The sequence below is a fragment of the Caenorhabditis briggsae genome (assembly GCF_000004555.2).
Source record: "Caenorhabditis briggsae complete genome, chrII, whole genome shotgun sequence".
Taxonomy (NCBI): domain Eukaryota; kingdom Metazoa; phylum Nematoda; class Chromadorea; order Rhabditida; family Rhabditidae; genus Caenorhabditis; species Caenorhabditis briggsae.
The window spans coordinates 838,048-864,241 of NC_013486.2; the positions used below are offsets into that span (position 1 = coordinate 838,048).

Genomic DNA, 26,194 nt, shown 5'->3' on the forward strand with positions numbered 1-26,194 from the left:
CGATTCTGAGTTTATGAGATTCTGAGATTCTGAGACTCTGAGATTCTGAGATTCTGGAATTCTGAGATTCTGAGATTCTGAGATTCTGAGATTCTGAGATTCTGAGATTCTGAGATTCTGAGATTCTGAGATTCTGAGATTCTGAGATTCTGAGATTCTGAGATTCTGAGATTCTGAGATTCTGAGATTCTGAGATTCTGAGATTCTGAGATTCTGAGATTCTGAGATTCTGAGATTCTGAGATTCTGAGATTCTGAGATTCTGAGATTCTGAGATTCTGAGATTCTGAGATTCTGAGATTCTGAGATTCTGAGATTCTGAGATTCTGAGATTCTGAGATTCTGAGATTCTGAGATTCTGAGATTCTGAGATTCTGAGATTCTGAGATTCTGAGATTCTGAGATTCTGAGATTCTGAGATTCTGAGATTCTGAGATTCTGAGATTCTGAGATTCTGAGATTCTGAGATTCTGAGATTCTGAGATTCTGAGATTCTGAGATTCTGAGATTCTGAGATTCTGAGATTCTGAGATTCTGAGATTCTAAGATTCTGAGATTCTGAGATTCTGAGATTCTGAGATTCTGAGATTCTGAGATTCTGAGATTCTGAGATTCTGAGATTCTGAGATTCTGAGATTCTGAGATTCTGAGTTTCTGAGATTCTGAGATTCTGAGTTTCTGAGATTCTGAGATTCTGAGATTCTGAGATTCTGAGATTCTGAGATTCTGAGATTCTGAGATTCTGAGATTCTGAGATTCTGAGATTCTGAGATTCTAAAGATTCTGAGATTCTGAGATTCTGAGATTCTGAGATTCTGAGATTCTGAGATTCTGAGATTCTGAGATTCTGAGTTTCTGAGATTCTGAGATTCTGAGATTCTGAGATTCTGAGATTCTGAGTTTCTGAAATTCTGAGATTCTGAGATTCTGAGATTCTGAGATTCTGAGATTCTGAGATTCTGAGATTCTGAGATTCTGAGATTCTGAGATTCTGAGATTCTGAGATTCTGAGATTCTGAGATTCTGAGATTCTGAGATTCTGAGATTCTGAGATTCTGGGATTCTGAGATTCTGAGATTCTGAGATTCTGAGATTCTGAGATTCTGAGATTCAAAATATTTAAATTTTTTATTCAAAATTTTGTTTTCAGAAATTTTAAATTTGTGAAAATTGATTTTTTTTCAAAGTTTCTAGAAACTTCTGAAATTCTAGTATCTTGAATTCTTTGAAGTTTCTAAATTTCGAAAATTCCTAATTATACAATTCGGGAATTTGCCACAAGAAGACAAAAATGATTTGACGAAAAGAAAGAAAATCAAAAATGCGATTCTTCTGCTTTTCCATCCAAACACAATACAATACAAGCCCGCTTTTCGGCCGCCGACAAGCAGAGAACGACAAAATTTGCATTGAAATCGAAAGTTTCAATTTCTCTGCGTCTCTCTGAATTCCTATACTATCTTTTCTCTCTTCTAAACTGGCTTTGTTTGATCAGTCGGACAGGAATAGAAATGTGGAAAAATTATTGCGAAATTTCCATATTTTTATATTTTGTATGCTTATTATGAATGGAAAGAGAGGAATCAAGAAGTGGAGGAATGTTGAAATTTCAGAAAATGTCAGATTTTCGGAGATTTTCTGAAATTTGGGATATTTAAAAAAAAATTCAAAAAATTAAAACTTTCAGGAAAAAACAAAAGTTCGGAAATTTCAACAAAATTTAAATAGCAGGTTTTTGGAAGCTCCAGAAAACTCAAGAAACTCAAAAAATGAAAAATATTAGAAATCAAATATACCGTAAAACCTGTATTAGAAGGGCCCCTCTAATTGAAGGGCCCCTCTAATTAAAGTGCCCCCCTAGGGACCCCACGAAAAATAGAAGGGCAGGCCCTTCTAATACTGGTTTTACGGTACTTCAGAGATGTTATGAAAATACAAAATCTCAGAATCTCAGAATCTCAGAATCTCAGAATCTCGGAATCTCAGAATCTCAGAATCTTAGAATTTCAGAATCTCGGAATCTCAGAATCTCAGAATCTCAGAATCTCAGAATCTCAGAATCTCAGAATCTCAGAATCTCAGAATCTCAGAATCTCAGAATCTCAGAATCTCAGAATCTCAGAATCTCAGAATCTCAGAATCTCAGAATCTCAGAATTTCAGAATCTCAGAATCTCAGAATCTCAGAAACTCAGAATCTCAGAATCTCAGAATCTCAGAATCTCAGAATCTCAGAATCTCAGAATCTCAGAATCTCAGAATCTCAGAATCTCGGAATCTCAGAATCTCAGAATCTTAGAATTTCAGAATCTCAGAATCCTCTAACATTGTTTTCTACATGAATCCCAATTTTCGAATTTCGCAAGTTCAAAAACTCAAAATCAAACGTTCAACCTCTTCTTCTCTTTTTTTTTCATGTGATCCAAAAGAAAGATGAAGAAAAAAAAAGAACATCTGGACTCATGAATAACACATGTGATTCTAGAAAAAAGTTCCTGATTTTCGGAATCCTTTGAAATTCTCGGTTTTCCTCATTTTTCCGGTTTTCAGGTTATCGAATTTCAGCTAGCTTTCGAAACTTAGATTTTCAGGAAATTTGAATACAGTAATTTATGAATCCGTCCCTTTTTCTTTCAAAAGAAAATCCGAGAAAAAAGTGGATGAAAAACAATGAGATGTGACCAAAATGAAGTGGTGTCTCGGCCGAGTAAATATAAACAAAGATTCCTGTGGAGGAGAGTAAAAATTGCGAAAACAAATGCTCCACAACAACAACAAGCTGAAGAGGCAGCAACAGCACAAATAAATACAGTAACCCTTCCATGTCCTTAGAATATAATAACAATAAAAATTCCCATCAATTCTGTCCAGAAACCAAGGTTCTAGCTTATCTGGAAGCTGAGATACAGCCATTTGAACTTTAGGAGGCTAGAAACGCAGACAACGAGACACGCTGCGTCTCTAACCTCGAAAACTTCAGATGGCCATATCTCGGCTCCCAGGTACCCTAGAAAGTTGGTTTTTGGACATAATTAAAGGAAATTGTTAGCTCTACAATATATTTTAACACTAGACTAAATTCTAAAGAAGTCGATTCAAAATAAAACATAATGTTCTGATTTAAATTAATCTTGTAAAACTAGAATTAGTCTGCAACAAGCTGAAGAGGCAACAACAGCGTGTAACGTTCTAGCTTATCTGGAAGCTGAGACACAGCGATTAGAAGTTTAGGAGGCTAGAGACGCAGACAACGAGACACGCTGCGTCTCTAGCTTCATTGAAGAGACGCAGACAGTAGAAACTTCAAATGACGATATCTCGGCTCCCAGGAGTCCTAGAAAGTCGAATTTTGGACAGAATTGAAGGAAATGTTCTGCACTACAATATATTTTTACACTAGACAAAATTTTAGAAAACCCAATTCAAAATAAAACACAATGTTCTAATTTTAAACTAATCTTGTAAAACTTGAAATAGTCTGTAATTCTGTCCAAAAACCAACTTTTTAGCTCTTCTAGGAGCCATGATACATCCATTAGAAGTTTAGGAGGCTAGAGACGCAGACAACGAGACACGCTGCGTCTCTAGCTTCCTTGAAGAGTCGCAGACAGTGGAAACTTTGTGTGCCCATATCTCGGCTCCCAGGCGTCCTAGAAAGTTGAATTTTGGACAGAATTGAAGGAAGTTTTCTGCTTTTCATGATTTGTAAAAATGTATAAATTCTGAACGTTTTAAATTCTAAAAATTTTGTATAACTCCGCTTCTAGATGGACCGAATGATTGATTTTTGGAAGATATGTGGGTGGAGCACTTAAATTTGAAAAAAAAACGAAATCAATCAAAAAATCCAATCAACGAGATGTTAATATATAAAGAACAATGCGATGGCCCTCTGGGAAACAGTATACTCCTCTCGGGAAAATTCTTTAATCAATATTTTGAGCGCAATTATCTCAGTTCCTATAAGAGCTATCAAAATTTTGTCAACTGATAAAATGTTAAAGGTGTTGTGACAAACATTTCTATAGTTTGCAGATTTTCGATATCTCTTATGAAAAACGAGATATTCTTTGTGGAAGTTATTGAACCTGAATCCAGGAAGCAAGAATTCTGATGACGTGGCAGATGTCCTCATCAACTGTCTATCTTTTTCTCCCAACCTTTGCTCTATTCATTTCTCACAAAAATCCCTTTCTTCTTTTTGCTCCCCCCCCCCCCCCGAGCAGCCAACCCCGTCGGTGCTCCCGTGCTCACAGGGATACTTCAAAACATTTCATATCTCTCTTTTTCTCTGTCTCTCTCTCTCTCTCTCTCTCTCTCTCTCTCTCTCTCTCTCTCTCCTGCTGGGATCCCGTGTGCTGCTCCTCCGAAAACTTTGTGTATGATTTTTCGTTTTCTCTACGTCTCTTGCTCTCTCCTCTAAGATCTTCTCTCACTTTTTCCTTTGCTTTTCTTTCGTCACAACCAAAAGCTTTTTTTTTAACTTCTAAATTTTTAGATTCCTAAAAATCTGGTACATGCGATTTCATGGTGAAATCTCTTCTGAATCTCTGCCTCTCGGCAGTCTGCCAACACGAATTAAACCAGGAGCTCAGCTTCATTCCAGTCGAGTGTCGTCAGAAACTTTTGGAATTCTTTTGCAGTCATGATCAGGTAAATGCGCCCTAGTGATAATTAGCTGGAAATTTTTTGTTTTAAGTTTTTGTAATTGATACGTTTTTGATAGTATATATATATATATATTTTACGAGATATGCGCCTTTAAAATTGAGTATAAGCGTAGCAAGCGGTACTCATATTTTAAAGGCACATATCTCAACAAACAGTTTAGCTAGAAAGAAGTAGTAAACTAGAAAAATGTAGATCTTGATTCAGTTTATGTACGAGTATTCAATTGCAAACGCGCCCCAATGTCAATTTTTCAGCTCTCCGCCTCAGACTGCTCCAACCTGGTGTGCTCGAAATACTTTGGTTGCAACATCCCATCGCTAACATTCTATCTATCAGCTGAGCTAACAGATGACATGCTTGGTCAACTGACCACCAACAACAAGTACGTTGAGAAGATCACACTGGTTGACTGTCCGAATGTTACGGACCTTGGCACGTTGGCTGTGACCAGGGGACAATTGCTTCTGAGACAACTGGAACTGAGAGCCATGCATCAGTTGACGGATGAGTGTCTGGAGAATGTTTATAGTCCGTATCTGTACTCGGTGGATTTGTCCGGGTGTGGAAAGGTGAGTGACTGAATTCGTATAATTTCAAACATATTTTTTGAAATTCCAAACATTTTAGATTGACCGTATTAAGCTGAAATTTTCCTGCAAATCTGTCTAAAAAACGGCAGCCGAGATACAGTGATTTTGAAATTTAGCTGCTTGCGTCTCTCATGCAGAACTAGAGACGCAGCGTATCTTGTCGTCTGCGTCTCTAGCCTCCTAGACATAAAAAGGGGTGTATCTCAGCTCCCAGAAAAGCTAAATAGCTGGTTTTTCTTGTAAAAAATTTCTCTAGATCCTATTTTTTTAAATTTAAGTTTAATTCAACAAATCGAAAATTTGAAAATGACACATTTTAAATGACAATCGAAAAAAACAAATTTTCCTTCAATTTGTCAAAAAACAGCTTTCCAGCTTGCCTAGGAACTGAGATACACCCCTTCAAAGTTTGGGATGTCAGAGACGCAGTGTGTCTCGTTGTCTGCGTCTCTAGCCTCCTGAACTTCAAGCCGCTATATCACAGCTCCTAGAAGGCCTAGAAACTTGATTTTCAAACTGACATCTCTGAAATTTCAAACACATCTCCTAAAAATTCCAGATCACTAGCACAGGAATCAGAAACCTGATCATGAATAACAAAAATATCAGATGCCTCTACTTGAACACGTGCCGCTCACTGGACGATCAGGTCCTGTATGATATTGCCGAGCATGTTGGAGAGAGACTTCATGTGGGTTTTTGGTGGCCTAACTTGTTTTTCCAGGCCGCAAAGGAAAATTTCAGGTTCTGGAGCTGGATTTCCCAACATCGCTAGCCGATCCGGCAGCTGCTCTCCATTATCTGTCCTCGAAATGTCCGAACCTCTCACAGCTGTCATTGGCCAGATTTTTCCATGAGGTTTGAGAAAAAAAAATCTTTAAATTTTTAAATTTTCTCATCCTGAGAAATTGCTGAAATCTGAAAATCCCAGAAATTTGGAAATTTATGCATCATTTTTGACCATAAAATCAGAAATTTCTTGATTTTTTTTTCCGAAATTCCCAATTTTTGCAGAGTCTGGAAGACGTTGAGAACAATGTGCAATTCGTGATTGACGGTGTGAATTTACGAGATTTGGACCTTTATGGCAACTTTTTCCAACTAATGCCCCAGCTCCCTCCAACGGTCCAATCGATTCGGTTATCAGTGTCTGGAGAAGAAGACTCGGAACAGTTATTGGCGACGCTGATGGACCAGCCATTTCTCAGTTGTATCAATTTGATTGTCTCCGTTCGGGAAGCGAATATAGTGAGTTTATAGAGATCAAAACTTCCTTCAATGCTGTCGAAAAACCAAGTCTCTAGGTTTTATAGGAGCCGAGATACAGCCATTTGAAGTTCAGGAGAGACGCAGACAACGAGACACACTGCGTCTCTAGCCTCCTAAACTTTAAACGCCTGTATCTCGGCTTCTAAAAGGCATATTAAATTGATTTTTTGACAGATTTGCAGGAAATTTATAGCTTCACAAAATCAGTTTAAAAATTTGAAAAAATGAAAATTTTGTTTTTTTGAGAATTTCGTCTCCTTTTTCAAATGATATTGTAAAGCTAAAAATTACCTTCAATCCTGAATAAAAAACAACTTTCTAGGTCCAATAGGAACCGAGATACAGTCATCTAAATTTTAGGAGGCGAGAGGCGCAGACAACGAGACACTCTAACTGTCTGCGTCTCTCCAAACTTCAAACGCCTGTATTTCGACTCCTAGATGCGCTAGAAACTTGGTTTTTGGACGAAATTGAAACTCGAAATCTGAATTTTAAGGTTTTCTGTAAATCCTGTTCAACGTTTTGGTTAAAAACAAAAAAAAAATCGAAAATCCAAAACTTTTTCATCATTTTCCGAGAATTATAATTATTTTTACCGGTTTTAGAAAAATCAGTTTGCTGCATACTTGTCAAATTCCGGGCCGGGTCGGAAAAAATCTTCCGGCCCGGCCCGGGTAGCTGTTTTTTTTGAAAAATTTTGAGAAAAATTTTTTGAATTCCACCTGAAAAACAACTTCCTGTTATAATCCGCCTTTATAAAAGAATCGAAACTTCAAAATTAAGATCAATTTTGATGAAAACTTCACAAATTTTCAAAAAACTTGGAAATTTTGAAATTTTGGAATCTGACCCGGGCCGACAGGGCCGGGCCGGAGAGTTTTTCCTTTTGACCCGGCCCGGCCCGTGACAAGTATGGTTTGCTGAGATTTAGACACTTCAAACTTTATAAAGCTAGAGACGCAGACAACGAGACACACTGCGTCTCTAACCTCCCAAACTTGAAAACAAAATCTATTTAGAATAGCTGAATGGCTGGAAGATAACTTGAAATTCAGCCAAATTTTCTAAATATTGTGTTTTCCAGCAAGCCGTCGACAACGCGAACCGTCTCCTCTGCACCATCATTCCACTACTTGGTCCCAAAATTATCAAACTCCAAATCTCAGTTCCTCGTCTTTTCGATGAACCCCTTCGTCTGGTAACCGAATCACTTCCAAATCTCACACATTTATCACTGGAAATCAATCATTTGAACACGAATATCCTGCAAAAATATTTCGCCGGTGGATCAAAATCGAATGCCAGCAAACTGAAATGTTTGAAGATTTGCCGAATGCGTATGACCTATCGTGTGCTCTTTGCGATTGCTCGCGGAGCCCGGAATCTCACGGATTTGGAAACTTCGCATATGCCAAGTGTCGATGACAGATTCCTATGTCTTTTGGGTGGCAACTGTCGGCAGTTGAGATGTTTGAATATCAATGGATGTCGATTAGCTACTGATAAGGGATTATCAGTGTTGGCGAGGTAAGAAGCGCTGAAATTGAAGCCATTTTGCAGCTTTCCCGCTTGGTTAGGAGCCTAGAGGAAACTCCGCTTCTCGGCATATATGGAATTATATTCCAGAAAATCAGATATTCAAAAAAATAACAACCACAAAAATAATCAAGTTTCTAGCTCTTCTAGGAGCCGAAATACAGGCATTTGAAGTTTAGGAGGCTAGAGACGCAGACAACGAGACACGCTGCGTCTCTAGCTCCCTTGAAGAGACGCAGACAGTGGAAACTTTGTGTGCCCATATCTTGGCTCCTAGGCGTCCTAGAAAGTTGGTTTTTGGGCAGAATTAAAGGAAATTTTTATTTCTACAATATATTTTAAGACTAGACAAAATTCTCTGAAAAAATTCAAAATATAACAAAATGTTCTAATTTTGAATTAACCTTGTAATGCAAGAAATAGTCTGTAATTCTGTCCAAAAACCAACTTTCTAGCTCATCCAGGAGCCGAGATACAGACATTTAAAGTTTAGGAGAGACGCAGACAATGAGACACGCTGCGTCTCTAACCTCATAATCTTCAAAGTGGTGTAACTCGGTACCCAGAAGAGCTAGAAATCTGAAACGTTTTCGAGAACCATCTCTGGTTTTTGAACTTTCTAGAATTCTAATTTTCCAGACGCTGTCCCCTCCGCGAAGTCCGTATTCGTGGCACCGCCTGCACTGACAAATCAATCTACACGTTGGCTCAATTCTGTCCAGAATTGGAATGGATCTCGTATGCGGATTATTCTGGAAGACCCAAATTTTCAGACGCCGCACTTCAATGTTTGAGGGATTGTGTATTCAGAAGGTCATTTGCTGATGACATAAAATTTTTGGAAAATATTTTTTGCACAAAATTCAGGTCACTTTTTTTTAGAAAATTGTCTTTTTTACCTCTTTTTATATACTTTTTGAATAATTCAGAACAAAATTCAGGTCGTTTTTTTTTTCATTTTTTGTTGTAAAAATTAATTTTGTTTCAAAAAAAAATAAATACATTCCCAATTTTTCAGTTCCTTGTTTCAAAATTTCAGAATTTCAGAAAATCCGATTTTTCAGAATTTCTGGAATTCACAGTTTCCAAATTCCCGAATTTTAGAATCTCAGAATTTCGGAATTTCAGAATGTCAAAATTTCAGAATTTCAGAATTTCAGAAGTTCAGAATTTCCGATTTTCAGAATTTCAGAATTTCAGAATTTCAGAACTTCAGAAGTTCAAATTCTAAGAATCTAAGAATTTCAGAATTTCAGAATTTCCGACTTTCAGAATTTCCGACTTTCAGAATTTCAGAATTTCAGAATTTCCGAACTTCAGAATTTCAGAATTTCAGAATTTCGGAATTTTAGAATGTCACAATTTCAGAATTTCAGAATTTCAGAAGTTCAGAATTTCCGACTTTCAGAATTTCAGAATTTCAGAATTTCAGAATTTCAGAATTTCAGAACTTCAGAAGTTCAAATTCTAAGAATCTAAGAATTTCAGAATTTCAGAATTTCCGAACTTCAAAATTTCAGAATTTCAGAATTTCAGAATTTCAGAATCTCAGAATCTCAGAATCTCAGAATCTCAGAATCTCAGAATCTCAGAATCTCAGAATCTCAGAATCTCAGAATTTCCGAGTTTCAGAATTTCTGGAATTCACAGTTTCCAAATTCCCGAATTTTAGAATCTCAGAATTTCGGAATTTCAGAATTTCAGAATTTCAGAATTTCAGAATTTCAGAATTTCAGAATTTCAGAATTTCAGAATTTCAGAATTTCAGAATTTCAGAACTTCAGAAGTTCAAATTCTAAGAATCTAAGAATTTCAGAATTTCAGAATTTCCGACTTTCAGAATTTCCGACTTTCAGAATTTCAGAATTTCAGAATTTCCGAACTTCAGAATTTCAGAATTTCAGAATTTCGGAATTTTAGAATGTCACAATTTCAGAATTTCAGAATTTCAGAAGTTCAGAATTTCCGACTCTCAGAATTTCAGAATTTCAGAATTTCAGAATTTCAGAATTTCAGAACTTCAGAAGTTCAAATTCTAAGAATCTAAGAATTTCAGAATTTCAGAATTTCCGAACTTCAAAATTTCAGAATTTCAGAATTTCAGAATTTCAGAATCTCAGAATCTCAGAATCTCAGAATCTCAGAATCTCAGAATCTCAGAATCTCAGAATCTCAGAATCTCAGAATTTCCGAGTTTCAGAATTTCTGGAATTCACAGTTTCCAAATTCCCGAATTTTAGAATCTCAGAATTTCGGAATTTCAGAATTTCAGAATTTCAGAATTTCAGAATTTCAGAATTTCAGAATTTCAGAATTTCAGAATTTCAGAATTTCAGAATTTCAGAATTTCAGAATTTCAGAATTTCAGAATTTCAGAATTTCAGAATTTCAGAATTTCAGAATTTCAGAATTTCAGAATTTCAGAATTTCAGAATTTCAGAATTTCAGAATTTCAGAATTTCAGAATTTCAGAATTTCAGAATTTCAGAATTTCAGAATCTCAGAATTTCAGAATTTCAGAATCTCAGAATTTCATAATTTCAGAATTTCCGAACTTCAAAATTTCAGAATTTCAGAATTTCAGAATTTCAGAATTTCAGAATTTCAGAATTTCAGAATTTCAGAATTTCAGAATTTCAGAATTTCAGAATTTCAGAATTTCAGAATTTCAGAATTTCAGAATTTCAGAATTTCAGAATTTCAGAATTTCAGAATTTCAGAATTTCAGAATTTCAGAAATTCAGAATTTCAGAATCTCAGAATTTCAGAATTTCAGAATCTCGGAATCTCAGAATTTCAGAATCTCAGAATTTCAGAAACTCAGAATCTCAGAATCTCAGAATCTCAGAATTTCAGAATCATGAACCAATTTCAGAGCTATGAATTTCAAATAGCTGTTTCTCAGCTCCTAGATGAGCTAGAAAATTTATTTATGGACTGAATTGAAAAAAATGTTATGCTTCAAAAGAACAGTCAAAAATTTCAAAATTAAAATAAGAATCAGATAAGAGACCGCGTAGCTCACCAAAATTAGTCCCTCTTTGATTTTGGCAACGTTTCGAGGTCATCAGAAAATGTGTGTCTATATAAAAACGTTGCCTTTTTTATCGTGTATAAAAATTTATGAGCGCCGGCGGCGCGCGCCGCTCACCGGCATTCTTCAAAGGGACACACGTTCAAATTTATGATCATGTTCCTAAAGGATAGAGACTCTGAAGGAAACCCCCCGAGATTTGATCACCGCCGCCAATTTGTTGCCAATATTTGGGAGAAATAGTGTGCCTAATGAAGAGAGTGTGGTTAGAGAAAGGACACACTTTACGAGGAGGTGCGTAGGGGGTACGGTAGAAGAGGACAAATTTAATGATTCGCTTTTTTGTGGCGATTTATCTTGGAAAAGATAACAACGGAGAAGGACAAATCTAATGAATTGGGTGATAAATTTCTTGATTTTTTTTGCCGATTTTTATTTGGCGCGTATATGATAAGGGTGAGATGGGATACTGTAGAACTTTGAAATCATGAAACTAAAGAATTTTGGATCTAAAGATAATAAAGCAAAAAAATCGCTTCAAATCTGTGTAAAAATCAATCTTCTAGGTTTCCTGGAAGCTGAGATACACCGCTTCAAAGTTTAGCAAGCTAGAGACGCAGACGACGAGATACACTGCGTCTCTAACCTCCAAAACTTCAAAAGGCCGTATCTCGGCTCCCAGATGAGCTAGAAAGTTGGGTTTAAAACAGGAATGGAGGAAATTTGTTGCTCTAGAAGATCATACAAAAAATTATTAATATTATAAAAACAATTTTGAGAAAAATTGTTTTTTTTTCGAAAATTTGAAAAGGATGAGAGGATTACTGTAAAAAAACTGATTAATTTTTTAGAAGATTATGAAGCTAAAAAATTTCTTCAATTTTGTCTAAAAACCAATTTTCTAGCACTTCTGGAAGCCGAGATACGCCTCTTCAAAGATTGGTGGGCAAGAGACGCAGACAACGAGATACGCTGCGTCTCTAACCACACAAATTTTAAACTGTTGTATCTCGGCTCCTAGATGGACTAGAAAACTGATTTTTAGACAGCTTGACAGGAAATTTTTAGCTCTACAAGTTCCTAAAAAATTTCTTTTTTTTTGAAATCTCTGGTGTTTTTGAAATTCTAGAAAATACAAATAAAATTGCTTATTTAAGTACAGAAGCCAACTTCCTAGCGCTGCCAAAAGCGGAGATACGCCCGTTTGAACTTTAGGAGAGACGTAGACGGTTAGAGTGTCTCGTTGTCTTCGTCTCTAGCCCCCTGAATTTCAAAATTTTGTATCTCGGCTCCTAATTGAGCTAGAAGATTGGTTTTTGAACCGAAATTTGGGGTTTTTCTCCAATTTTTCGATTGGTCCCTATTTGTTAACTTTACCCCTATAATAAATACCGTTTATTGTCCCATACACAAGTAAATATTTTCCCAGACGAATCAGCGCTCCAATCCTCTTCACCTTCTGGTATACCCCAACCGGATGGAGGTCCTTCTTTATCGGTGTCGATTTCACACTTTAGTGTAGCTGAGGTACCGTAATACAGATGTTGAAAAGATTGCGTGGGAATGGGAAAGAACAATAAACCGGATGGATTAAAGGTGGCAGTCTGTTTGTCTAGATGTCCGCAAATGCAAAACTGTCTGAAAAAGGAGCAATATGGATGTTTGAAAATCGTCAAAAAAGTCAGGATTGCGAAATTTGCGACCCCTCGATGTTCCCGAAATTCTACAGTAAAACCAGTACTAATTTGTTCCAATTCCCCTAATCATGTCCCAATGATCTTTATGACAATCGTGGCGCAAGGTGTTCCTTCTCTAAAATGTTGCCATCTTTGCCGCCGATGTGTTGAGAGAGAGGGAGAGAGAGAGAGAGAGAGAGAGAGAGAGAGAGAGAAAAGATAAGAATCTGAGAATACCGTCTTCTTAAATAATTAGCATTTCCTCTCTCTCCCTCTCTTTTACAGATTGGTGGGGATATGGCGTAACTGGTAATACATACAGGAATGGAAATGATATGATCTTTATTACATGCGTTTTTATGTTTTGTCATGTGATGTTGACCGCGTAGCTCAGCCTGGTACAAAAAATTGAATATTAAGGTGTGTCAAATTTTTCAGCTTTTATTACTAAGTCATTTTGTGTTAAAGTATGAAGTTTGAAGGAAGTTACAATACAAAAATCTGACGCATACTGATGCCATGGACATGCAATGATTCTTCATTTTCAAACGGCCCTATCTTCTGTAGTTTTTATCTGATTTGAATGGTTTTACTATCAAGCTGTGCAAAATCTTTTCAGCTTTTATTTTATATTTATTTTGTTCAAAATTTTAAAGTTTGAAGAAAGTTACAGCGGAAAATCTAAAGCACGCTGACGCCAAGGTGGATATGTTGTGGTTCCTTGTTTTCAAACCTTTGTATTTTCTGTAGTTTTTAGCTTATATCTATGATTTTACCATTAAAATGTGTCAAATTTTTAGGGCTTTCAAATCCATGTTATTTTGTCAAAAATATAAAGATTGATAGAAGTTACAGGCTAAAAACTGAGAGACAATGACTCCGAGCACATGATGTAGTTCTGGATTTTCAAACCTTCGTATTTTCTGTAGTTTTTAGCAGATTTTAATGATTTTTACTATCAAAATGTGTAAAATTCGCTCAGCTTTCATTTACAATTTATTTTTTTTTAATATAAAAAGTTTGAAAAAAGTTCCAATTGAAAATCTGAATCGCGTTTTCAAACTTATGTATCTCAATATTTGACATATATCTATCATTTTAATGGGTTCAAACTCATTCATTACGATCTACCTAATTGCTAATTTGAGGTTTTTTTTTTGTGGACCAAAACAAATATTGCTTCTAATTAGCCCCTTATTGATCCCTTTTCCATGGCCCCTAGATCTTTGCTAAAAGGTACCAATTACTTCCGCACTCCTTTGACCGGATACGCTTATTACCCCCTTTTCTTGTCTAGAGACCATGACGGGCGGTACGTCATAGATTTCGATCGTCCTTCTAAATGATAAAAAAAAGTACACTACTTGGACCCTTTCATTATCCCCCTAAGAACTTTTGCGAGAGGGGTACGGTAGGTATGCGCAGGTGTGAGGTTGATCGCGTTGGGCAACTTTTCCCATATCTTTTTTAGTTCTGAACCAATTTGCATGGTTTTTACACCCAAATATGACACATTTTTTTAGCTAGAAGACCCAATTTGGACTTTTCGAATTTACAAAAATTGAAAGAGGTTACAGTTGTTTTAGAAAAGCTAACATACCCTTTTTGTACAGATTACAATGCATTGATGAGTGTTAGTTTTTTATCCCTAACTTGCTTCAAACTTTACGTTTCGATAAAATCTAAACTGCGGTTTATAGCTAACGACATTTCACTTCTTTCAATATAAAAATCATAAAAATCGGTTCGATGAGAAAAAAGATACAGCGATTTGAAAAAAATTAAATATGCTCTTAATGGACGCGCTTTAGATTTTTAAGTGTAACTTGCTTCATACTTTGTATTTCTAAGCCAAATAAATTGATTATTAAAGCTCAAAAGATTTTGCACATTTTGGTATAAAAATCATAAAAATTGGTTGACAAATTAAAAAGTTATAAACAAAGTTTTAGAGCTAACATCATTTCTGGGTCCAAATCGAGAAATCTGGAGAATCTAGATATCAAAACAGAACCAAAGTACAATTTCCCATAAGCCACGCGTTCTCTGCTTATTTTTCCCACTGGGCGAATTTGCATATCAATTCATTTTATTATTTTTTTTCTCCCAAGTCAAATATTGGACTTCCCAGAGGAGTACTGTAGTTTTCAAGACGTTCTTTAATGATATTTGTCAACGGCCAACCCTTCGTCATTCCCCGGAATCTTCACTTTTAGTACTTTTTTCTAGAATTTACATTTTTCTGATTCTTCAATTTCAAAAAAAAATATTTTTACAAAAATCCCCCTTTTTTCAACGCTTTGCTTTTCTCGCTCTTTTGTACGCCTTCCCTCCCCCGCTCCCCTCGTGGCAGACATGTCCGAGTGGTTAAGGAGATTGACTCGAAATCAATTGGGCTCTGCCCGCGTAGGTTCGAATCCTGCTGTCTGCGAATCCTTTTTGATTTTTTTGCTTTACCTCCTAGACATGTTTAAAGGTCCCTGGGACACTTGGAACCTTAAAAAAGCCCAATTAGTAGACCAATATGTCAAGCTTGTACACGTGTGGTGTGCCGACAAAGGCCCCCGTTTTTTTTTTCTAAAAAGCAATATGGTGATGACCCATATTTTCACCAATTGCCACCATACGGAAAAGACTTTGATGTGGTGGCGTCCCCCACCAACCACCTTCGACAAATGATGTGTGCATAATTAATGACATCCCCTAGGCTAGGCGCGGAACACCTGGGAATTTGTAGCCGGCCGAAAGTGGTATAAAAAACCAACTAATGGGGGTTACAAAAAAAGATGATGATGCGGAAAATGTGAAAAACCTACAAATGTGTGTAGCGGTAGCCAGCCGGATGGCTGGTTATTGGTTTTTATGTGTGGAAAAAGTTTTCCATCAAGTTCCCTTTTTATATGGGACAGGTGAAAGTTTTTTGGGTGGTATGGGAACTTAATTTGTAGGTAGATCAATTTACAGTAATCCTTGCAACATTTTCTGAATCCAGCGAGACATATGTATAAAATAATATCATCTCAAAAGCCTTCTATCTTTTTCCCATGCATTTTTTCCAAAAAGCTTTTTTAGTGCATAGAAAGATATGTCAAACTGTAGGAATTTTTATAAAACTTTCAGAGTAGATCAAAAAAATATAGAGCTTCATTTTTGCAGTTAACAATTTTTTTGTAAAGTGTCCCTGAAAAAAGATACACCGCTTTGAAGCCCACAACCGCTAAAGGGTCGGCAGTGGGGTACCAAGGGATGGGGGATAATTGTCGCCTTATATCTCCTTTCAAAGAAATTTCACAAAAAGGTTGTCAACTAGAAAAATGAAGCTCTATATTTGTTTGATCTGTTCTGAAAAATTCAGTTATGCTTGATAAATTTTAATATCTTTTGTAGGCAGTTGAATGAATTTTACTGGTGTTTGGCTCTTTTTTGTACCGTTAGGCTTATTTTAGGCCCCAAAACAGATATTTGCTCCCTTGAAATTTCTAGAATCGTCTATCAATAAAATTTCTATTGTTCCTTTTTCCCATCCCCATCAATTTTTGGCGTGTGTGCCAAATTGATGCAGTAGATCAAAGGCACCCCGGCGCTCTCCCCCCTTCTCTCAGAAGGGCGACCTTTTCCGCAATCACAAGAGAGAAAGAGGGATAACCTTTTTGCTACACGGCTGTCAATTAAGAAAATGTTGATGGATGAAGAGTCAAGACGGAATTACGAATAGAGGTTTCTAGGCCATGGCGGGAAGTAGGTCAAAATAATCAACTGGAATTTAAGCCAATTTATCTTCCTTCTTGTAAAAGATATTCAAAAGTTATCAACTGATAAAATGTTTAACTGATTATGCTTAACATTTTCTTAGTTGATCACTTCTTTATATCTTTTACAGAAACCGAGATATTAAGGCTTCAAGTTGATAGTACCTCACTCTTTAAAAAAATCCACCCCCCCCCCCTGGGGGTGGGGTGGTTTTTTTTTACTGTATAAGCGTCTTGAAGACTGGTTTAGCCTTACGCTATGATTTTGAAATTTTGCAGAGATACTAAACAAAACTAGAGATTCACTTCTGTAGTTGACAACTTTTTTGTACAAAGCCCACGAAAAAAGATAAACCGCTTGAAAACCGACAACCGTTCAGGGCGCAGCCGGGAGTACCAGGGGGATGGGGCCGGTTGTAGTCTTATATCTCTTTTAAACAAAGCTTCACAAAAAAGTTGTCAACTACAAAAATCAAGCTCTATGTTTGTTTGATCTACTCTGAAAATTTCAGACAAAAAGGACTAGTACAAAGTGCTTTTGTAGATACTTGAACTCCAAGCTCTGAGCTGACGGCATTTCAAATCTAGGCGGTTGAGATGGCCTAAAAACCCAAGGCAGCCTAGAATCCCTTTTCCACCTTTTTTCAGCTTCTCATTTGCTTCCGTTCAATTTGCTCTCCCTCCAGTTACTTGTCATGTCAACGTGTTCCCATACCGATTTATCATTGTTCCTGTCTCCCTCTCTTTCGCCACAAAGACACCGTGACGATTGGGATGGCAAGAGAGCATAGGAAACTTGAGAGACGGAGAGAAACAATTGGGATTAGAGAGCAAGTGATAAGCGGAGAGAAAATGGCGAATCTCGCGCATTAAAATCCTTTGTGATGTTGCCGACAGAACCAAGGTCCTAGTGGATATATTATATATATATATATATAAGTGATGAGGTTGTTGTACTGGACTGGTGTCAATTTGTAAACATATCGAAGAAGATGAGAGCCTAAAAATGCTCCAAGAGGAAATTTGAATTCTTCCCGCAAGGAAGGATCCAAAGGAAGGTCTGCTAACTCATGTGGGTTGTTAATTTGCATTATATTACCCCGCGTAGCTAAACAGAAGATTATGGAGGTTTACGATCTGGGGTCAACTATATGGTCCCTTGTAAAGTTGTAAAATAACAGATCAAAGAGGGGAAATTTGAATTTTTGAATACTGTTCTTTTGGTCCCAAATGTTTCTATATTCTTGAAGTTGAGATAAATAGTACAAGGACTAAAAAAAAGAGTCATATCTTGGCCTTGAAACGGTTTTAGAGAAAATCAGTACCATATTTGGAATCAACTGAAAAGTGACTATTAAATTATGTAGAAATTCGAATTGATTTAGAATTTTTCAATTTATTTTGAAGCAAATTTTCATGCTGATTTCAAATCTTCAATTGTTTTGTTTGGAAAATCATTTTAGCTCAAGTTATAGCCCTTTTCAATACTGACTTTGCTAAATTAGAGTCGAGTATTTTAAAATCAATTTTTAAAAAGTTTACACTAAAATCCAAAAATTGAAAATTATACCATTTATAAGAAAATGTTATGCTTATTCTAAATCTGTAATTGAAACTGTCTGAAAGTTATTCTAACCCGAGTTATGACCTTTTTCCTAGACCGTATGTTTTGATTCCTGTTACTTTGATCTCTCTAAATTTGAGTCAATTTATCTCGGTTCCTAAGAATGATATCAAAAAATGACAAATTGATAAAATTTTTAACTAATTATCAGAAATAATTCATTAGTTAACGATATATTTGGGTTCAAAGTTGACTATCCTCATTCGCCCCGCTTTTTGACTTTGCTTTGCTGAACTTGACTTCGCCAAGCTAGTCATGGCTATTCAAACCACTTAAAAGATACAAATTCGCGAGGCCCAATATATGAAAACTATATAATTTCAAAGGAAATACCATGCTGATTCTAAATCTTTTTTTAAAAATGTTCAAAAATAATTCTGACCAAAGTTATGACCTTTTTCCTAGACCCTTTTATTTGATTCCATATACCGTAACAATGTAATATGAGGGCCAGTTAACTTCACGCCAATTTATCTCAGTTCCTGTAAATGATATAAAAAATAGGGAATTGATAAAAGATTTCTGACTTTATGATAAACACTTTATTAGTTGACCACTTTTTGATATCTTTTATAGGAAATGAGATATAGAAGCTCCCGCTTGGGAACCCTCTAACAGAGAGATGACGATATCTTATTTATCATTAAAGCTATTCAAAAATGGTTAGCTGATAACACTAGCAAAATCTCATTTCCAATGTTTCTAACAATTATCTTTTTTTTCCCAGAAACCAAAACCTTTGTACCGTACAAAACTTTCCCAGAGCCCTCCCATTTCGATTCTTCCCTGGCCACCAAGATTCACACCAATTAGAGATAAGCGATCGGAAACAATAATTATTTACTCGTCCACACCCTCTTCTTGCCGACAACCACAAGAAAAAGTAGAAGATCTTGATAGTAAAAAAAGATACAAGCAAAACTACTATTATATACTTATCGTTCCGGAACTAGCTAAGATTCCCATGCTCAATTTCTCAGCCACTTAACTAAACCGTAACATAAGTGGAGGGGTTCTGAACATAGAGAGAATGCCGACATGGTTGTTGTTTTTGGGGGAAGAGGTATTGAGCGGCAAATTTAGAAGTCTGGCTTCATTTTTCTATTTGGCAATTTTTTGGTAAAATTCCTCTAAAAAAAAGGTAGACCGCTTAGAAGCCGACATACCCCCCTTCCCCCTACCCTGAGGGGGGGGGGGGGGTACCACTAACTCTGAACCCTTATACCTCATTTCCTGTAAAAGATATAAAAAAGTCATCAACTGACAAAATGTTTATCATAATATCAGCAATATTTTATCAATTTATCACTTCTTGATATCTTTCACAAAAACCGAGATAAATCGGCTCAAAATTGAAGGTTCTCCAAGTCAGAGAAATCTAATCAATGTGCCTAGAAAAACGCTCAGAACTTCAGATATAATCATTTTTTAAAGGATCCAGTTATAGATTTGGAACCAGCCTTAAATTTCGTTCAAAATGAAATTAGTTTTGATACCCAAAACTCTAACATATAAAATTTCTAGGCCACGAATCTCCAGATTCCCCCAAGACAACCAAAACACCTGTCCGACAACTTGACCCCGAATTGCGACGTGGCAGTTTTTTTTGACGAGCTTGGAAATGGATAATTAGTCTTAATTAGTAATCAACTTCAATTAACCAAACTTTCCCACACTTTTCATCAATTTTTCTTCTCATCGGGGGGTTTTCAAAAAAAAAAACGGTCACTTTCCGGTATTTTCACTAGAGTGTGAATCCCGGAAGGACGATATCAGTATACATATGTTGTGGGAATATTCGTATTATGGTATTCCCACTTTTCACACTTTTGGGGCAATGTGAGAAAAAGGGAGTACGGTAGAGGGAAAATGTTAGATAACAATTTTTTTTGAAAATTCTGAAAATTAGAGAATTCCGAAAAAAGTGAATTTTCAAAACCCTAAATCTCAAAAATCTAGGAATTTTAGAATCTTAAAAATACCTACATCAAAATTAAAAAAACAACTTTTTTTTTTAATTTTTGAAATTTCTTTCTTTCCAAAAATTCCAAATTTTCCCAACAATTACTATTTTCCATTTTCCCAGATTCACACCTATCCCATCTCTCTCAATTACCTTCCGGTTCCCACACCCATCCCATATCCACCCTTTACCTCTGGGTGGGCGTGGCCTCGCCCCACGAGACTCCGCCCCCTTTTGTCCGGGGGTACAGAGATAGAGATGGTGCACGACATGCAATTTGTCATTCTACAATCGTTTTTGTTTGTTTTTTTAATTTTCCAGTCTTGTTCTTTTCAGGCCGGAAGGTCTGTTTTAGGCTTTGTAGGCCTTTTTTTCTACCGTAGTCTTTTTTACCCATTTCTACCGTAATCCCGCTGCTTCTCCATTATTCTTCTATTCCTACTTTTCTTTTTTCAAAGCCACCGTAATCCTTCAAGATACCTTTTCCTGAAAAAGAGTTTTTTTAACTCAAAAACTGGACAGGTACAGTAATCCTGTTTGGTGGCCTGACTTTTTTGTTGGGGGATTTCTAGGCCAACGATGGTGAGCACTTTTTTCGTAGTTTTTAAGGATTATGGAACTTTAGAATACTAAATTTTTGAGTTCCTATTTTTTTTTTGAATTTCCGGAGTTCATGGATTCCCCCCCCCCCCCCCCCCCCCTTCCTTTGACCTCGCTATTAGTTACAATTTTCGTACTTAACTTTGAGTCTGCATATCTCGTTTTTTGTTAGAGATATCAAAAAGTATTTAATTAACAAAATGTTTGTGATAATAAGCTTAACATTTTATCAGTTTACAACTTTTTTATATCTCTTACAGGAAATGAGATATAGGAGCTCAAAGTTGATAGGCTGATTGAGCCGCTGACAAGCCGCCGTTTACAAATCTGGCAGTTAAGCTAAGCGATCGCTCGAGTACGGTAGTCACTCAAACTCTGAAGTTTCATAATTTGTAAAATCTAAAAAATATTGGTGACCTAGAAACCCCCTTCAGAAAAAGTAAGCCCTTCCAATAGGATTACCGTACCTCCGTCAGCCTTTTGAGAGCCCTATCCCTTGATATATAGTTCATTCAACTTTGAATTCATATATCTCGGTTCTTGTCAAATTTATCAAAAAGTTGGTAACTGATAAAATGCTTGTTATAATTAGTTTATCATTTTATCAGTTGACCAGTTTTTGATATCTCTTACGAGAAGCGAGATATAGGGACTCCAAGTTAGCAAACTATTTGAAGCGAACCGGTGACCAAACACCTATCCCAAAAGCCTTGACCAACCTGTGACTCTGTCTGTCCCGATGTCCCCTTTCCCACTAAAAAGAGTCAACAATCGCTGGTTCCCATCCTTATCACATACACGAGCCCCGTGTGCTATCAGTATGGGAACCATTTGATAAGTGATTGTCTTGAGACCCCCCCCCTTGAGAGCTCGAGAAAGGTCCGAATGTTCCCACGGGAGGTACTAGGCGGAACACCTTTTATGAAGAAAATGTGTCAGGTTAAACAGTAATCCTCTCTTTCTTCTTAATGGGTCTTGAGGGGGGACGTGGGGGATAAGGTGAGAAGATGAACCGGAAGAACATGAAAAGAGAAAAAGAGAGCAAATATTTGGCGGGAATTTTGGAAAGGAGAGGGGGGGGGGGGGGTCAAAAGAATGGTGATGGGAAGGTGAGAAAATCTAGGAATTTGAAAGATCCTAAGAATTCGAAGAATTCTGAGAATCTGAAGAATCTAAGAATTTAGGAATTTATGAATATCTAGGAAACCAGGAACCTAGGAATCTAGGAATCTAGGAATCCAGGATTTCAGAAATTCAGGGATTTAGGAAACTATGAATCTTAAGAATCTAGAAATCTAAGAATCAAGGTATCCAGGTATCCAGTATTCTAGAAATCCAGTAATCTAAAAATCATAAGATCCAGGAATCCGGAAATGTAGAAATCGAGGATTCCAGAAAGCCAAGAACCCAGGAAACTTGAAAATCTAGAAATTTAGAAATCCAAGAATCCAAGAGTTAAGGAATCCTGTGAATCCTAAGAGTCTTAACATCCAAAAACTCTAAAAACCCAAAAATCCAAGAAATTTGAAATCCCAATATTTCCAGGAAATCCTCAATTTTTGAAGTAAGAGAATTTCCGAAAACCTAAAGTTTCGAAAACTTCTGAACAATTTTCAAAAATTTCGGAAACCCGAATTTTTAAGAAATTCCAATTCTCTAAAAAAAAGCAAATCCCAAAAAAATCTCAGTAAATTGGAGGATTTTGACAAACAGACAAACAGACTTACAGTATTTCCTCTAACCGAAGCCCACCCTAGTCATCAACTTTGAGCTCAATTATCTCGTTTTCTGTAAAAGATATCAAAATATTGTCAACTAATAAAATACTTCTCATAAAATTAAAAATAATTTATCAGTTGACAAAATTTTGATATCGTGTATAGGAACCGAGATAATTGCGCTCAAATTTGGGTGTGTATGGTACCTTTAAACCAAAAAACAAAATTTTTTCAGTAGTTAAAAACCAATTCCAAAACCAAAATCCAATAAAAATTCTATCTCGCTCTGTCCCTCTCAAATTCTCATTCTCCAGATAAAAATCTCTTTTTTTGGGCGTGTGTATCTTGGGGGATACTGTAGCCCGTCCCCTCCCCTCCGAATGGTTTATGACTTTTTTCCCCCAGATTTTTCGCAACATTTTTCCGTTTTCTTCTTCTTCATCTGATTCATTTTCCAACTAACCCCCGAAAATCGATATTTCGGAATGTTCCGATTCTCTGAAAATTAACATTTTCTTCGAAAAATCTCGATTTTGACCCGATTTCTCTGAAAATCAATAAATCAGTTAAAAAACCAATAAAATTTCAGAAAAATGGTCCTTCTGAATTCTCCACCTCCACCGTCAATGTTCAATCGAAAGACGACCCAGGAGAAAAAGCGGCGAGATGAGATTAATGCAAAAATCAAAGAGCTCCAAGAGCTGATTCAATCGCATACGGATCAAGAAAAACTGACGTGAGTTTGATGGCATAGAAATACAAAGTCAGATGGCCTAGGATTTTTCTAGGCCACCTAGAGTTGTAAATGGATTTTGGGAATCTTATGGGGTTTGGGATCCGGAATTCCAAAAATTCTGAATTTCAGAATTTCAATTTAGCAATTCTGTAATTTTCCAATTCTGGAATACCGAATTTTTGAATTTCAGTATTTGTGGATTTTCAAAAATCCTCAAAATTTGAAGTTTTTGAATTTTTGTGAATTTTTGGACTTTTCGATTTTCTGGATTTTCGAGAATTTGAAATTTTTAGGTTTTTGAAGTTTTGAGATTTTCCGGAAATTCAAAAAATCAGGTTTTTTGAAAATTTTGAAAATTTTAAAGGTTTCTACTTTTTTTTTTTAATTTTCTGAATTTCAGAAATTTTGTGATCCTACAACTTTCAGAACTTCAGAATCTCGAAATTTCCAAATTCAGAATTTCAGAGTTTCTGAATTCCTGAATGGAAAAAAGAGTCTTCAAATTCCTAAAATTCCTAGAATTCCTAAAATTCCTAAAATCCTGATATTCCATAAATTTTTAAAATTCTCAATATTTCTAAAATCCTGAAAAAGTTCAAAAATTCCAAAAAATCGAAAATCCGAAACATCCAGAAATCAAAAAATCCGAACTCGAAATTTTGAAATTAGGAATGTCTGGAATTTTCGAAAATTCCAAATTTTTCAAAAATTTCAAAAATTTCAGAATTCATGAGTTTCAGAAGTTGCGATTTTTAGTTTACTGAATTCCAGAATTACAGAATGTCCTAGAATTCCTGAAATTCTAGAGGTCCAAAAAACCCAAAATTCCAAAAATCCGAAAATACTTCAAATTCCTGAAATTCCTAAAATTTCTGAAATTCTTAAAGGTGGGGGGACAGGAGATTTTTCGTATTTTTTTGTAGCTAGAGTATGCATTCTACCGTCACGGTGTACAACGCTTAATGTCACTCTGCGTACAGCTGTCGTCCTCGCCTTTTTGTATGCAATCGGGCGTGTGCTTTCTCTTTGCCCGCGTGGCTCAGTCGGTAGCGGCGCCGCACCCTCAATCATCCCTCACAAGTTCAATCCTCGAGGGGCATCTTTGAACGGAATTTCGAGAACATTATTTTTTTCATGTCCCCCCCCCCACCTTTAAAGTTCGAAAAATCCGGAATTCCAAAAAATCGTAAAAATTTTTTGAAATCGTAAATTTCCTAAAACTCCAAAAAAACCCCGTAATTCCGAAAATCCGTGAAATTCCTAAAGCCCAATCTCTTTTGTTAAAATCCAAAACATACTCAGAAATCCAAAAATTCCAATTTTCAGCCAATCCGAAGTGCTAAACCGTGCCGTCGAGCTAGTGAATCGAATGGAGACCGAATCCCCTGGTCCATCCACAAATCCAAATCGAAAGGGATTCTTCGACGGATTCGCCACCATCGAAAATCTCACCTACACTTTCATCAAATCCCTTGGAATGAATTCCGAAGTCTGCCAAGATTTCATTCAAAAAGCAAGACATCGTTTCGATCGAGAACGTTCTGGACTCCTAATGTCAACCGTCGGAAATCGAAAGAGAAAATCCGAAGAACGTCATCTGCCAACGACGTCTTCAGATTCTCAAGTTTCCAGTCCATCGACGTCTGAATCGGGAATGTGTATCGATCGGAAGGAGGTGAAAAAGAATCGAGAGCAAGACAGAAGAGATCGTCAGGGAGAGGCGTTTGATGCGTTGAAGAACTTTATCATTGATAATAAGCTTATGAGCTCTCATCAAGTGTACGTTTTACTTTTTGTTCTAGAAGCGTAATGCTAGGATAGCCAATAGGGTGTTAGGTATCCACACAAAATTTCAAGCAAATCGGTCCATTGGGAGCCGAGATATAGCTCTTGCAAGTTTTGACCTACGCGTCGCGGCTGCGTCGCGGTTTTCTAACTTTGCTAAAAATGAAACTAGGGGGTTGAAAATTGAAGGAAATCTAGAACTAATGTGTGTTAGGTTCCCTACCAGATTTTAAATTGATTAGAATACTGTGACCGCAACGCAGCCGCAATGCATGATGTACATTTCAAACGACCGTATCCTGATTTCAATCAGATCCAGTGCACTGAAAATTTTCTAGCACAATACTCTTCATTGATCAACCGAATTTCAAGCAAATCGGTCAATTGGGAGCCGAGATATGGCAATTCCAAGTTTTGACCTACGTGTCGCGGCAGTGTCGCGGTTGGCTAACTTTGCTCAGAATTGATCTAGCGGGCTGAAATTTGGAGGAATACTAGAATACAACTTTGTTAGGTTAACTGCCAAGTTTCATGGCAATAGCGCCACTCAGATCAAAGTTAGCTAACCGCGACGCAGCCGCGACGCGTAGCTCAAAACTTTAAAGCGATGTATCTCGGCTCCCAGTGGGCCGATGTGCTTGAATTTTGGAACGTATGGAGCGTACACAATTAGAAACTAATAAAAATATGTTTCAGTGAAAAAATGCAGCGACTGAACACACTGGACATCATCATCAATTATATCAGAAACAAGAAGAACAATTTTGTGAGCCGAAACGGGCAGGATCAGTCACTATACACACATGCGATCGCAGAGGGACAAAAAACCGCAAGACACGTGGCTTTTCAGTTTTTTAAGAGCGATCGACATTTGATTGTTCGGTGTGCAGATTTGGAGAAGTTCTTGGAATTCTCTTTGGCTCCAAAACCACCGATTCTTGGATTTCCACGTCTTCCATTTCCTTCATTCCCGCCGATTAACCCATTCCTTGCGTTTCCGCCGTTTTTGGGGATTCCGCCGAAGCTCGGAACTCCAGAAACTTCTAGAACGTCGCCGTCATACTCCTTGGATTCGCCACCACCATCGTCAGACACATCGACGTCTTCTATCGAACCAACGACGCCGAATGAGAATAATTCTGGAGTCGTCACGTCTTCTAGACAATCTTCTGGAGCCCTGATGCCACCACCGTCCAAAAGAGCCAAGGTTTTCCGACCTTGGGAGTAGATCAAATTTTAAATTTA

The 26,194-nt window shown here is 36.7% G+C and overlaps 3 protein-coding genes and 1 non-coding gene across 4 annotated transcripts in view; 3 read left to right on the forward strand and 1 right to left on the reverse strand.

The window, feature by feature from the left end:
- CBG00898 overlaps positions 1-3,523 on the reverse strand; it is a gene marked incomplete at both ends in the record, with an annotated part of 4,621 nt that extends 1,098 nt beyond the window's left edge. The window contains 2 exons of the mRNA XM_002629633.1: positions 37-1,102; positions 3,501-3,523. Coding sequence (XP_002629679.1) covers positions 37-1,102; positions 3,501-3,523 — 1,089 coding nt within the window. The remainder of the gene's footprint in view (positions 1-36; positions 1,103-3,500) is intronic.
- A 1,002-nt stretch (positions 3,524-4,525) lies between these two features.
- Positions 4,526-12,615, forward strand: CBG00897 (the record flags this gene model as incomplete). The annotated part of the gene is made up of 10 exons (XM_045241694.1): positions 4,526-4,651; positions 4,924-5,238; positions 5,819-5,950; positions 6,004-6,117; positions 6,274-6,507; positions 7,613-8,055; positions 8,252-8,365; positions 8,704-8,884; positions 10,259-10,281; positions 12,528-12,615. 10 exons carry the CDS (start codon positions 4,526-4,528, stop codon positions 12,613-12,615), a joined length of 1,770 nt encoding a protein of 589 aa, XP_045091716.1.
- A 2,508-nt stretch (positions 12,616-15,123) lies between these two features.
- On the forward strand, positions 15,124-15,205 carry CBG28666. The gene has a single exon. It is a non-coding gene (tRNA).
- Positions 15,206-23,021: 7,816 nt separating this feature from the next.
- On the forward strand, positions 23,022-26,177 carry Cbr-ref-1 (the record flags this gene model as incomplete). Its single annotated transcript, XM_002629631.2, has 3 exons — positions 23,022-23,164; positions 24,491-24,943; positions 25,646-26,177. The coding sequence occupies 3 exons, from the start codon at positions 23,022-23,024 to the stop codon at positions 26,175-26,177; spliced, it is 1,128 nt and encodes a 375-aa protein (XP_002629677.2).
- Positions 26,178-26,194: the final 17 nt, after the last annotated feature.